This window comes from Canis lupus, chromosome 32, assembly GCF_048164855.1.
Source record: "Canis lupus baileyi chromosome 32, mCanLup2.hap1, whole genome shotgun sequence".
In the NCBI taxonomy this organism is placed as follows: Eukaryota; Metazoa; Chordata; class Mammalia; order Carnivora; family Canidae; genus Canis; species Canis lupus.
The window spans coordinates 35108962-35122794 of record NC_132869.1 but is presented as its reverse complement, the minus strand read 5'-3'; the positions used below and the strand labels follow the sequence as shown (position 1 = coordinate 35122794).

The 13833-nt window shown below is 39.0% G+C and overlaps 1 protein-coding gene across 8 annotated transcripts in view; it reads right to left on the bottom strand.

Moving 5' to 3' along the window:
- Positions 1-13833, bottom strand: part of MAP2K5 (mitogen-activated protein kinase kinase 5) — a 255259-nt gene that overhangs the window by 233740 nt on the left and 7686 nt on the right. For 6 of the 8 annotated variants that reach the window (XM_072809330.1, XM_072809331.1, XM_072809329.1 and 3 more), the window contains exon 3: positions 974-1041. The exons of 1 other annotated variant lie outside the window; for it this stretch is intronic. In XM_072809330.1, coding sequence (XP_072665431.1) covers positions 974-1041 — 68 coding nt within the window. Of the gene's footprint in view, positions 1-973; positions 1042-6954; positions 7089-13833 lie in introns of all 8 variants that reach the window. One more of the 8 variants, XM_072809332.1, reaches the window with a different exon arrangement.

Sequence of the window (13833 nt, the reverse complement as noted above, 5' to 3'; positions counted from 1 at the left end):
TCACATCTATTATCCCATTTAATCATTACAATGACCCTGTGCAGTAGAAAAGAGAGGAGTATTATCCACAATTGACAGATGAGGCAGCGATAGCCCAGGAAGGTTAAGTGATGTGCCTAAAGCCAGCAAGCCAGCGGAGAGCAGGACTCGAGTCCAGGGCTCTCTCTTCTGGGCCAATAGAAAAGGTTTTGTAAACAGATTACAAACTCGGATAAAAGAAAATAAAATGAATAAGAGGAAATAAAACAAAATAAGAGGACAGTACAAAACAGGGCTCAGGAAAGCTACTATGCCTCTTCATCAGAGATGGATTTGTCCAGCTTGGTATTAAAGTTTTAGATATGTACCCTTTGCTCTTATCTTGCTTATCTACTTCTGTCCTAGACAAACACTAAGGCAGATTTTCACTAAAAATTGAAACATAAAAGAAAAGTCATTTCAGGATATATTCAAATCACTCTGATTCACTAAGTAACCCCGTAGTTCATTTTGGGATGGAAAAAAAAAAAAGGTCAGTTAGTGCATAAAATATCTGAGAGTACATTTTTAGATCATGTATCCATACTAAGCCTGCAGCTACATTATAACTATAGTCTGTTTGGAAGGGTGAAAGAGATCTCCAGTTGAAAGTAGATTTTGAAAAATTTTTTAGAGCCCAGGGGTTCATTTTTAATGAGCCGTTACTTTAAGTACTGCATAAAAAATACAGGAAGCTGACAGCCCATGGAGTCTGCACCGTACCTAATGCAAAAGTCATTAAGATGCATTATTCTTAATGTTTGTGATATGATCAGTAAGTGTCTTTTGAAAAGAATGCCCTTAACTTTAACGTAAAGAAATCCTTGAAACCCTTATGCATTTGATAGAAGAATGTTATGGTAGCCGTGATTTACTTTTACATCTTCACCATGCTGAGAAACAGTGCCCGCGATTACATTAACATGTTACAATCGTCCTCATTTGTGACACTTACATAAGACAGCATGGCCTTCATTTCTTCATCACTCCTCACTGTAATTCGGTCACCATCTTCATCTTCATCTGTTTCAAAGGCAACACAGTGCGAGTGGTGAGATTTGCAATTTTGAAATGCACAAGAACTGTGTCAGCTGGAAACATAACACAACTGCTTTCCACAACTTGAGAGCCAAATCTTCAACACCGTATTTTTTAGGATGTCGAGGTTATCGGTTTGTTGTTTTGTTGGGGTTTTTGTTGTTCAGAATGTGAGCGGTCTCCATAAAGAGCCAAAAATTTTGGGGACAGCTGAAAATTAAAATACTGCTTATGTCAAGCATGACAGGTATCTAGGCTAACATGTCACTGGAGTGTGACTAAACAGGTTTGGTGTGAAGGACTTTAAACACTGAAGGAGGCCAGTCTTGTCCTTCTTTCCCACACAGCACCCTCTCCTTTATTTGTCCAGTCTTCCTCCCTCTGAGGCAAGCTATCATGTCACAGTGGCATGATAAAAATGGCTCACCTGTACTGAACATGACTACACACAAAGCACCATGATTTCATACTCCATACACCATACCTCCTTAAAAACCTCACAGTGATCCTGTTGTGTGGACAGTGTGACTTGATTACTACTACTCCCTTTCCACAGAAGAATAGGGAGCCTAGTATAAGATTAACTTGTGAAGCAACTCTAACACAGCTATCCCTATATCCCATTCTATCTGGTAGCTCACTTGCTCTTTCTGAACAGTTTCATTTCTGTTGGGTACTCTGACTATAATGAGCTTCAAATGGCTACTCACACAATTTTGAAAAAAATCTGATAGTCTTAAAACTGGAGGATAACTAGACTCTACAAAATACACAACCAGAATGTACACATTTGAATAAGGGTATCATCAAAGCAGCCACATCCAGAAACTTATTTCCATGATGCTTCTCCTGTTCAAAATAGTTTTGAAATACATCTATGAAAACTGCTTTAAGGGGGCTGCCTGCATGGTTCAGTGGTTGAGTGTCTGCCTTTGGCTTAGGTTGTGATCCCAGGGTCCTGGGATGGAGTCCTGGGTCAGGCTTCCTTTGGGAGCCTACTTCTCCCTCTGTTTATGTCTCTGTCTCTCTCTGGGACTCTCATGAATAAATAAATAAAATCTTTAAAAAAAAAAGAAGAAGAAAGAAAGAAAGAAAGAAAGAAAGAAAGAAAGAAAGAAAGAAAGAAAGAAAGAAAGAAAGAAAGAAAGAAAGATGGATGTTTTGAAAACCCAAAGATAGACCACATGAAAATATCAGATCTCATTTTTGTTTGTTTGTTTTTTAAAGATTTTATTTATTCATGAGAGGCCCAGAGAGAGACAGAGACATAGGCAGAGGGAGAAGCAGGCTCCTGATCCCAGGACCCCAGTATCATGACCAAAGTCAAAGGCAGACACTCAACTACTGAGCCACACAGGTGCCCCTCTCCTGTTTTGTTTAAGTTTTTTTTTTTTTTTTAAGTTAAACTCTACATTCAATGTGGGGCTCGAACTAACAATGCTAAGATCAAGAATCACATGTTCTACCAACAGAGCCAGTCAGGCACCCCTATCAGATCTCATTTTTAACCCAAAATGGTGCCTGTCTGATCATTCACCCACACTATCTGCCAGGCAGGACTCAGAATGACTTTTGTTTATTTCTAAGTATTTAGTTAGCTATTTCAAGCCTCTAAAAATAAAGATCTGTCAACAAAACAGCCTATGTGATAGATTTTAAATATATGGTTGAAAGAAAAATGCCAAAAAACATTTTGAGCAATAGAAGCACTGCTGGAAGAAGTAGAGCTTCACAGGGGACAACTTGGAAGGGGCAGGCTCTCTCTCAGTTTGGATGCTTCAGCTCTGATGTACCTGTTAAACAGTCAGTGTTGTTGTTGTTGTTTATTATTATTATTATTATTGGTCACTCTTGTATATCTAGTTGCTGATTTGATCAGATGCAGAGAACCTGATCCCAAGCCTGGAGAAACAGACAAATCTCAGGTAATGAAGAAAATGAGCTTACATGACATGCTCTGGGGATGCTTACTGAACATACAGAGGGAGTTCAGTCCAGCACACGGATCTTTGCCTGCCACACCCCAGTGGCCCTCCCTCCAATCCAGCTGCAGCTCTGAAGATATCCCCCTGCTCAGTGGCCAGGCCCTAGAAACCCTAGGAGCGAGCTTGTATTCTTTCCTAATTAGCCTATTCTGGAGCAAAATGCTACTTCCTTTTTCTCCCAGCAGCCAATAGCAATCTATCTAACAGCATGATGGGAACCAGCAGTTGAGCCAGCCCTGCTCAGTGACCAAGCCAACTGCTCTCACTGGGGTTTCTCTCCAAAGCATTTGTTCCAGGATCCTGGACTGATCGTGGTTCACTCCCAAAGAGTTCCCCAACTCACTGTAAATCAGTATCATCGAGTCACACTATCGAAATATCTACACAACTAAGAGCTGTCCAGAGTCACTACTGTACTATGCTACTAAGAGCTGCTTGTCTTCTGGATAAAAGGCAGAGAGTGGCCACTTTCAGTAACAAAGACAGCACAGGCTTAAGCATATTACATTTATAAGGGACTATATAGGAATCTAGCCCTTCCTCCCTCCCTCCCTCCCTCTCTCCATCTTTCTTTCTCTATTTCTCTCTTTCTTAGCTCCCTCTCTCTGTGTGTGTGTGTGTGTGTCTCTCATAAATAAATAAAATCTTTTTTTTTTAAGATTTTATTTATTTATTCATGATAGTCACACACAGAGAGAGAGAGAGAGAGAGAGAGGGAGAGACATAGGCAGAGGGAGAAGCAGGCTCCATGCAGGGAGCCCGACGCGGGACTCGATCCCGGGTCTCCAGGATTGCGCCCTGGGCCGAAGGCAGGCGCCAAACCGCCGCGCCACCCAGGGATCCCAATAAATAAAATCTTAAAAAAAAAAAGTGATCTGCTATCACCTCACATCTGTCAGAATGGCTATCCTCAAAGTTGACAAGAGATTACAAATGTTGGTGAGGATGTAGAGAAAAGGTAACCCTTGTGCACTGTTGGTGAGAATGTAAACTGGTGCAGCCACTATGGGAAACAGTATGGAAGTTTCTCAAAATATTAAAAACAGAACTACCATGTGATCTAGCAATTCTATTTCTGGGCATCTATCCAAAGCAAACCAAATCACTCTGACAAAGAGATATATGAACCTCCATGTTCACTACAGCAGTATTCACAATAGCCAATATATGGAAACTACTTAAGTGTTCACCAACAGATGAATTGCTTAAGATCTGATATACGTATACAATGGAATATCACTCAGCCATGAAAAAGAAAGACATTCTGCCATTTGCAACAACTTGGATGAACCCTGAGGAGGATATGACACTAAGTAAAGTCAGTCAGAAAAAAACAAATACTGCATGAGACCATGTATATGTGAAATTTTAAAAAGCCAAACTTAAGGATACTTGAGTGGTACAGTTGGTTAAGCGTCTGACTCTTAGTTTGGGGTCCGATTGTGATCTCTGTGTTCAGTGCACAGAGTCTGCTCAGGATTCTCTCTCCCTCTCCCTTTGTCCCTCCCCTCTAAAATAAATAAATAAATCTTTAAAAAAAAAAAAACCTAAACTTAGAGAAGCAGAAAGTGTGATTATGAGGGGTTGGGGTGTAGACAAATGGGGAGCCTCTGCCAAAGGGTATAAACTTCTAGTTATAAGTATAACAAGGTCTGGGGATCTAATGTAGAGCATGGTGATTAATGCTAATAACACTGTAACTTTTTTTTTAAGATTTATTTATCCATCTTAGAGAGTGTGCATGCATCCGTGGGGGAGATAGGCAGAGAGAGAGGGAGAGAGAGAGAGAGTCTTAAGCAGACTCTATGCTGAGCACAGAGCCCAATGCAGGGCTCAATCCCACAATCCTGAGACCATGACCTGAGTCAAAACCAAGATCAGATGCTTAATGGACTCTGTCACCCAGGTGCTCCAACACTGTAACATATATTTGAACGTTGCTGAAAGTAAATCTTAAATGTTTTGACCACAAAAAAGAAATGGTAATTATGTAACAGGATAGAAGTATTAGTATTACCTAATGCTATGGTGAAAATCAGCTTGGAATATGTAACTGTATCAAATCAGCAGGTTGTACATTTTAAATTTACACAATGTTATATATGTCAATTGTATCTCAATAAAGCTGTAAAAAATGTTTTAAAATAAAGACAAGTAGGGATGCCTGGTGGCTCAGCTGGTTGAGCATCCAACTATGTTTCGATTCAGGAGATGCCTGGGTGGCTCAGCAGTTGAGCATCTGCCTTTGGCTCAGGGTGTGATCCAACTGGAGTCCTGGGATCAAGTCCCACATTGGGCTCTCTGCATGGGGCCTGCTTCTCCCTCTGCCTATGTCTCTGCCTCTCTCTGTGTGTCTCTCATAAATAAATGAAATCTTAAAAAAAAAAAGTTTCGATTCAGGTCATGATCTCAGGATTGTGGGATCAAGCCCCAAGTCAGACTCCATGCTCAGGGTGGAGTCAGCTTGAGATTCTCTCCCTCCCCCTTTGCCCCTCCCCCTACTCATGGGTGCTCTCCCTCTCCCTCCCTCAAATAAACAAACAGATAAATAATCTTTAAAATAAAGACAATGAATTGACAGGTATTAGAAGTATTAAAGGATAAAGCAGAAAGACAGACCAAGCAATTTAGTATAACAATAATTTAAAATACTTCTCTGTTAAAAGTTGGAAACACACATTCTAGCTGACTCTGGCTATTTGCCTATCAAACTGGATTAGCTATAAAATGAACACTAAGTGGAACTGTAAATCATAAAAACTTACTAAAGTGGCACTAAGAGTTTCAAGGTTATAAATATGTTGCTGAAGAATGCTAGAAAGTAGTGATACTAAGTAAAGAGGAGTAGAAAAAATAATTTGAACTTTTTGTCTTTTAGAGGTTCTTTACCATCTGACCAAAAAAGCATTACTAGATATGACCAAGGGAGGGGGGTGGTGCATGCGAAAGATCTGATACACTGGTTCACAATGAGAATTCCAGACTTCTCTAGTTGCCTGGAGCATAGTAATATGATTTTCCAGCACATTAGGGAAGCAAAAGTAGAACCAGAAAGTCTATGTACTGGCTGGATTTTGTTAATGTCACTTAAAATGGAGGAAAAAATCCTAGCAAGATACCAAATAGAGTGCAGCAGATGGTAAACAAATATTATGAAGCAATCTTCACAAAATCTGCAGTGTGTCACAAATATACAAAATGGCAGAGTTTGGGAAAAGAGAATCATAACAGGCCATATGTTGTTAGCAATTTTATTTGGAGCAACATGCAATCCAAAAGAGAAACCAAGAGGAGGAACATAAAGGCCCAATAGAGGAGAGGCAGCCTCAGGTAAGGGCGGTCAGAATGGCAAGCACAGTGCCTATCAAGGTAAACAGCCGTCAACTGGCAGACGCCAGGGAGCTCTCAACAAAACAGCACCCACTACAGTGACGGGGCTCAAGTGGGCTTTCGAGAGAAACAATCTAGATCCTACAAAGAACAGCAGAAAGTTAAGGCAATATATTATATGTCATTTGTCACAATCCTTCAGTGCCAGGTGAGAGTCAATTAGAACTACAGCAAAGGCATTTTCCCAAGACAAGAGGAAAGAAATGCAAACATAATTTTAGAGATTAGAAAGACATTCAACAAGAAATTATCAGAAAGGTTGTCAAGTTTGCAGAGCCCTTCTCAGGTATGGCATCTAAGATCTGGACAGGACTAGCAATCCCAATTTCTATGGCCAAATCATCTCAGCCATGAATTTTAGCTCCATGCCCCCACCTCCTGATTCCTTCTTCATTTCTTTGCTCCTTTCCTCTCCCCAACAAATATGCAAGTGCCCACTATGTAGTGAGCAATGTTATTGGCACGGGTGATAGTGACAGCAGAAAAAGAAAAAAAAAAAAAGCCTTGCCCTCTTAGTGCTTACATTCCAGTTGAGATAGACTTGAAGGGGATGAGGGGGCTGCGCTGCACAGCTATCTGGGGAAAGGGTCTTGCGGGCAGAAGGAACTGCTAATGCAAAGGCCTTGAGGTAGATGAATATCCGGCATGTTCGAGAGACTGAAAGAAAGGCAGAGTAGGTAGTACAGCATGAGAGGTGGGAGGGGAAACAGTTCAGAGAAGCAACGCTGCTGACGCTGAGGGCAAATGAGAAAATGCAGTACCTTCTAGGGTATTTTAAAGACTTGGCTTTTACTCCTGAGTTAGATGGAAATCACTGGAGGGTGCCAAGTGCTGTGATCTCACTTCTAAAGGATCACTTTGGCTGCTATGTGCAGAACAGGCTGTGTGGAGGCAAAAGCGGAAACAGGGAAACCAGTGAGAAGACCACCATCCTAGTCCAGGTGAGAGATGATGGTGGCCTGAACCAAGCTGAGATTCTGAGCAGTCATCATATGCTAGACATATTTTAAAGCAAGAGCTAATGGGATTTTCTGATGGATGAGATATAGAAGGTTTGCCTTTATACTTCATTCCTTCAACTATCCATGCATTCCTGAAACACATATTGAGCATCTACTATGTGCCAAATGCTATGATAGGGTTTCTAGAGGCTCAAGAATAAGCAGTCTTGTCTAGTCCCCTTAAGGAGCAACTAGCCTGGTACTTGAATAAAGGACTTAAACTTCCTTAATTCTCATACAAAATAGCAAAACTACTATTAAGCTACTATTCTCATAGACTAAAAAGGATCTGGACTTTGCACGTGGATGATACTACAAACCAAAATTTCAATAAATTAAAACTCTCTTCAGATAGTCTCAAATTCTAGGGTGCATAATTGACTCATACTGTTAAATCATTTTTAGACTGTGTACTATTGTTACAATTTTTCATCAACCTAATTTTACTTATAAATAGCTGCTTATCTTTTATACATACTGCAGTTTAAGAAAGTGAAACTTCATAAGTTTAATGAAGTTTTTATGAAGTGAAACTTCCTAAGTGAAACTTCCAAACTTCATAAGTGAAACTTCCAAACTTCCTAACTTGATTTCCAAATATTTTATAATTCAGACTTCTCTCCAAAGCAAAAAAGGGTTCTCATCTAACTATTTTTAATGACACTGTCTTTGCTGTTTGGACATGAAGGGTATATACCCTAAAGGTATTTCTCCAGTAAACAGCTACCATAGTTTTCTATACTGTAAGAAATTGTGACTTATATAACTTACAATTTGCTTTAAATGGCCCTGTTATACCAAATTTAAAATGATGAACTGGGGGTGCCTGGCTAGCTCAGTTGGTGGAGCATGCAACTCTTGATCTTGGGGTTATGAGTTCAAGTCCCATGTTGGGTGTAGAGAATACTTAAAAATAAAATCTTAAAAAAAAAAGATGAATTGGTTTTAAAATTCTACCCAAAATAATCTTCCAGAAATTCAAAAAACAACTGAAATGAGAAGTGAGCATAAAAGGATCATGGATGAAGAAAGGCATTAGTAAAATAAAGATTTATCCTACAATCATATTTTATGAGCCAAAACTCAGAGGCACGGTTTGACAAGTGTGAAGATACTTATGATACTTATGAAGGCTACGGAGCAAAACGTGAAGTCAGAGAGCCATGGAAAAGGGGGACCATGTGGTATTTATAGGTATAAGTCAGCACTTGTCTACATAAACTTAAATGCATCTTTTAAGTCACCAGGAATAATTTACTGCCCATTACCACCACTCCATCAGTCACTTTGCAGCAGTCACCTGTCTAGAGACAATCCAGGAAGAAGAGCACATGTAACAGATATGTACAGGAAACTAATTAGTGGGCACAGCTGATTTTTATCGCCTGTGTGTTGGTGCACTCATTAATCTGTTAATGAAACTGTGGAAATCAGCAGGGGTCTCTGGGCCTGTATGAATGTCAAGCTCCTACAGCATATGTAGGACCCACACATGCAAACATACAAGACTTTTTATGGTAATGGAATTAAGCTTCGTCTCAGGAATGTTCTCACATTTGGGAAAAGACAAATTATTCAATAACTGGTATGGAGTCAGCTGTCTATGTGTTTGAAAAATAAAGTTGGATTCCCCACCTGACTCCTCTTTTCACCAAAATAGACTGGAAATGGTACAAAAATTTGAAATCTTGTGACCTCTGTAATAAAAATGCAGGCTCTTTTCAGGAAAAAAAAAAAAAAAAACCCACACAAATACACATATGAACATATGTACTTATATACATACCCAATGTGCTTGTGCTTAACCCTATAAAAGTAGAGCAAAATGACTATGGATGAATGTTTTTTCAATATTTGGAATGTGGAAGACCTTCCTAAGAATGACATAAATCCAGAAGTCACAAAGGGCAATATGATAAATTTGACCAAGTAAAAACTTCAACCTTCTCCATGGAAAAAAAAAGAAGAGGGGGGGGAAAAAGACCAAAGCAACCTGAAAGGAAAGCAGTAAACTAGGTAAAAATAGCTCCAAAATATAAGACAAAGCCCTAGTTTTTTTAATATTGGAAAATCCTTTAAATCAATTTGAAATCTATAACCTAAAAGGAAAATGGGCAAAGGTGATAAAATAGTCACAGAACTTAAATACAAATGACCAAAATACAAATGAAAGGATACTCAAACTCATTTAATTGATACAAAGTAAAACAGTAACATCATAATCTTTCCCACCTTTCAAACTGACATTGACCAGGAAGTTTGCTAAGAAAAAAATACCCAGATTTGGTGAGGGTAGAGAGAAATGGACACTCTCAAACATTGTTGGTGGGAGTATAAATTGGTTCTACCCTTTAGAGAGCAACATGGTAATAGCTATTAAAATGTAAAATAGGGGTACTCTTTGTCTCAGCAGTTTCAACTCCTGGGAATTTATCGCACAAATATATTTCCACAACGTAGAAAGATATAAGGCGATGCTGTTGACTGCGGCATTTTTTCTAATACTAAAAAACTGCTAACTACTTAAGAGTGGTCTATCAGTAGGTTAAATAAATTAAGCCATGGCCATAAAATTAGGTATAATATAGTCATCCAAAGGACTGAAGTTGATTTGTGCACGCTGATGTTGGAAAGAGGTCCAATATATACTCTAAGCCGGGGCATAGGAATCCAGTTGTGGTATAGTATGTATCACATACAGAGAAAACCTCCCTAAGGCTACAGAAAAAGTTGTTAACAGTGAATTGGGGAAATGGGGACTTTTAGTTTTCCTTTCATCATTTTTATGCTGCTTAAATTATTTTTTTAAATCATCTATACCTTCTTAATTAAAAAAAGAAACCAAGCTCTAGATATTGGAAAATATTTTTTGCACTCTAGTTATAAAGGGAAAAGGACCTAAAAGCAGTAAGATGAAAAAGGTTTAGGGCCATCGGTCCAAGAGCTGAATTCAGCACAAATGGGCCTGTCTCCCTTCAGCCAGCTTAACTCCCCTTGGGAACACTATTCCCAGGAACAGAAACCAGAAAGAACACAGGCACGATAGACTCTTCCCCTCAGGACAGAGGGCCTAGTCAAGTGTGGGAATTTGAATTTGAATTTGGAGCCTGACTGGTCCACCTGACCAGCCAGTTTATATCCCGGGCCTGGGCAACAGCACAAATAATCCAAAAAAGCAAATTACTTACTTAGCATTAGGTCACATTAATTTTAAATTTCTCATCTGAATAGGGACCAACATTCCATTTTATTCAGTAATGGCATTCCCACAAGGCACTAAGCTAAGTACTAAGAAGAGAACAAGAGTGGAGTAAAACATGGTACCTGTCATCAAGTCATTCAAAGTCTAGTGAGGAAGGGAAATGCGCACACAGCCATCCCATCAGAAGGCTAACAGGTTACCTGCTGGGTTACCTGCTGTAGCAAAGGTGTAGAGAGAGATTAACCCCATCTGTGGGGATCTGAGGTCTCAGTGAATACATGGCACTTCTCTGAACTGAAGAAACTGTATAATTACCTTTCTCCTCCTTTCCACTTATCAACTCATTTCCTTGGTAAATTTGACAACATCCTTTCTCCTGTTGCTTGATTCCTATCACTAAGCATAATACCATCTCTTTTGCAAAAGAAACCAACTAGTGTTACATGTACTTTTCAATATTGAATATAGTACCATAAATACATCTTTGATCAAGGTTTTATTTATCCAGGAGTTGTTCACTCATAGCTATACACCACAGAAACAGCTCAAAAATGTCAGCAAATTAGCTTACAAACTGTATCTTCCCAAATATTTCTTCTACATAGATTCCATTTACTAGTTCAGGTCTTTGGTTCAGTATATAAGGTCACCTAGAGCAACCATGAAAAAAGCCAGGCTAGGATTTTAATCTAAACTGAAGAAACAAAGGACTGTTACTATTTTGTCTGTGTTTTGGGGTTTTAGTTTTGGTTTTGGTTTTGCTTAGAACTGGTGGAGACACAGATAAGTATAGAGCTACTACCCTCGACTCAGTAAAGAAGGAACAACATCTCTTAAGAACTTAAATCTAGAAATCTAAACATTCTTTTAAAAGATTTTATTTATTTATTCATGACAGACAGAGAGAGAGAGAGAGGCAGAGACACAGGCAGAGGGAGAAGCAGGCTCCACACAGGGAGCCTGATGTGGGACTCGATCTCAGGTCTCTAGGATCACGCCCTGGACTGAAGGTGGCGCTAAATCGCTGGGCCACAGGGGCTGCCCTAAATATTTTTTTCTTAGTGTTAGATATACTTTCAGTATTAAATATATTACCATAAATATGTCTTTGATTAGTTTATTTATTTAAGAGTTCCATCAAACCATAAACCAAAACCCATAAGCCATGTAAACCATACTTAACACACTTTGTAGGCTTTCAACATACTTAGCTCTAAAGAGTGCATGCTTCACAGTCAAAAACCACTGTATTTAAATTTGGTTCCACTACACTGATGAACTTTGGTAATCATTTCTTGTCTCTGAGCCTCAGTTTCCCAAAGGTATACTTTCCCTACCTCACAGAGTTTTTTAAGGATTAGCAACAATCTAGGTAAATCATCTAGTCTATTGTCAGGCACAGAGCAAGCCATCAATAAATGACAGCTACAATAATCAATGTTATTACTACGAACCCTAACTCAGTGGGACAGAGGTACATCAAGCCACTCTGTGGGACCCAGAAGGCAAAAGTACAAAGTAAGCTTCTTTTCTACTACAATAATGAGCAATCAGAAGAAGTGATTTCAAGAACTATGACAACTCGCAGAACAAGTATCAAAAGTGGCTGAGAATCTATACATGCTCTGGATTCTATACAGGAAAGTCCACTTCACCACTAATTATACTTTGAGCAAGCTGTTCAAAGGATATGTCCTTTCCTCAACTAAAATGGAACTAATAACTATAGGAGAGTCTTAATCATTGGAAACAAACTAAGGGTTGCTAGAGTGGAGGAGGTGGGGGGATTGGGCAACTGGGTGACTGGAATTAAGGAGAGCACATGATGTAATGAGCACTGGGTGTTACATGCAACTGATGAATCACTGAACTCTATCTATCTCTGAAACTAATAAAATATACTATGTGTTAATTAATTGAATTTAAATAAAATAAGATTAAAACAAAAACAAAATAGTCCTTTGAAGCACTTTATGGGGATCTTGTGAAGGTTAAATTAAATGAGATAATCATGGAATATTTTTAGCACAGCATCTGGCAACAGTGACAGATGTTAACAGTGACAGATCTGGCACCACCAAAGACTTACCAAAAAGGGTGTGAAGAGCTTGCAACACTAACATGTATTTCAGATACATGTACCATTTTTCAGAAGTATATACAGTCCAGAGTGATTAATAAAATACTAATTATTTTAAGAGTTTTACACAAGTGACTTTTAAATATATGAAAGGATTATTAAAAATATTCAAATAAAAGAGAAATCTAGAAAGGAAAAAGTGAGCTCATTTAGCCAACCATCCCCTATTCTAACCTCAAGTCCACTTTCCAGGGGGAACCACTGGAAGGCACTGTGGTGGGCACACTTCAGATCCTTGTCTCTCAATATGGACATGAAGTGGGATTAGCTATTTACAAAATTGGATCACACCACACATACTATTTGTTTATTCAACAATCTTTCCATGTCAATGCATAAATTCCTAACTCATTCTTTTTAGCTGTTGTTCAAACTGCCTGCTGCTTCAGATAAAGGATAATTTATTAATCCATTATTCTAGGCATTTACTTTTCTCTAATTTTTTGCTATTAAGAATCATTCCACAATGAATATTTTGTTTGAAGGTCATTCAACACATGGGCAGGTATTTCTGTTGAACAGCTTCCTAGACACGAAACTGCTGAATCAAAGGTTTTGCACATTTTATATTTTGGTAGTAAGGACTGCCAAATTGTCCTCCAAAGGGAACATAAATAAAAGAAAGGACATTGTACTCACTGTCATTAACCATCTGCTTAAAAACCAATAAGTACACTATAATGTAGGAAAAAACTGTACATCTTCTCATGGAAAAGTAGCCCTCACCTTCAAAAAAATAGATGGGAATCACAGCTAAAAATCCTTATTCTATCCTTTGCAACATCAGAGCCCCTATTCTATCTTCATCTTAACATCCTAGACCCTCACATCACCTCCTGCAATGACCTGGCTCATGTCAAAACTAGTTTTCGAGTCCATCCAGCCCCCACCCAATCCCGAAGCCAACTGGTTTGGAGTGGTAGGCAGCAAGAAGAAAAGACTCAAGACCTGAAGGGCTACGGTCATCATGTAGCAGCCACACCAAGCTCCACTAAAACAGAATTATTCTAAGCAATGCTCGCTCAAAAGCTCTACTCTGTTGCTGTTTAAAAGCAGCAA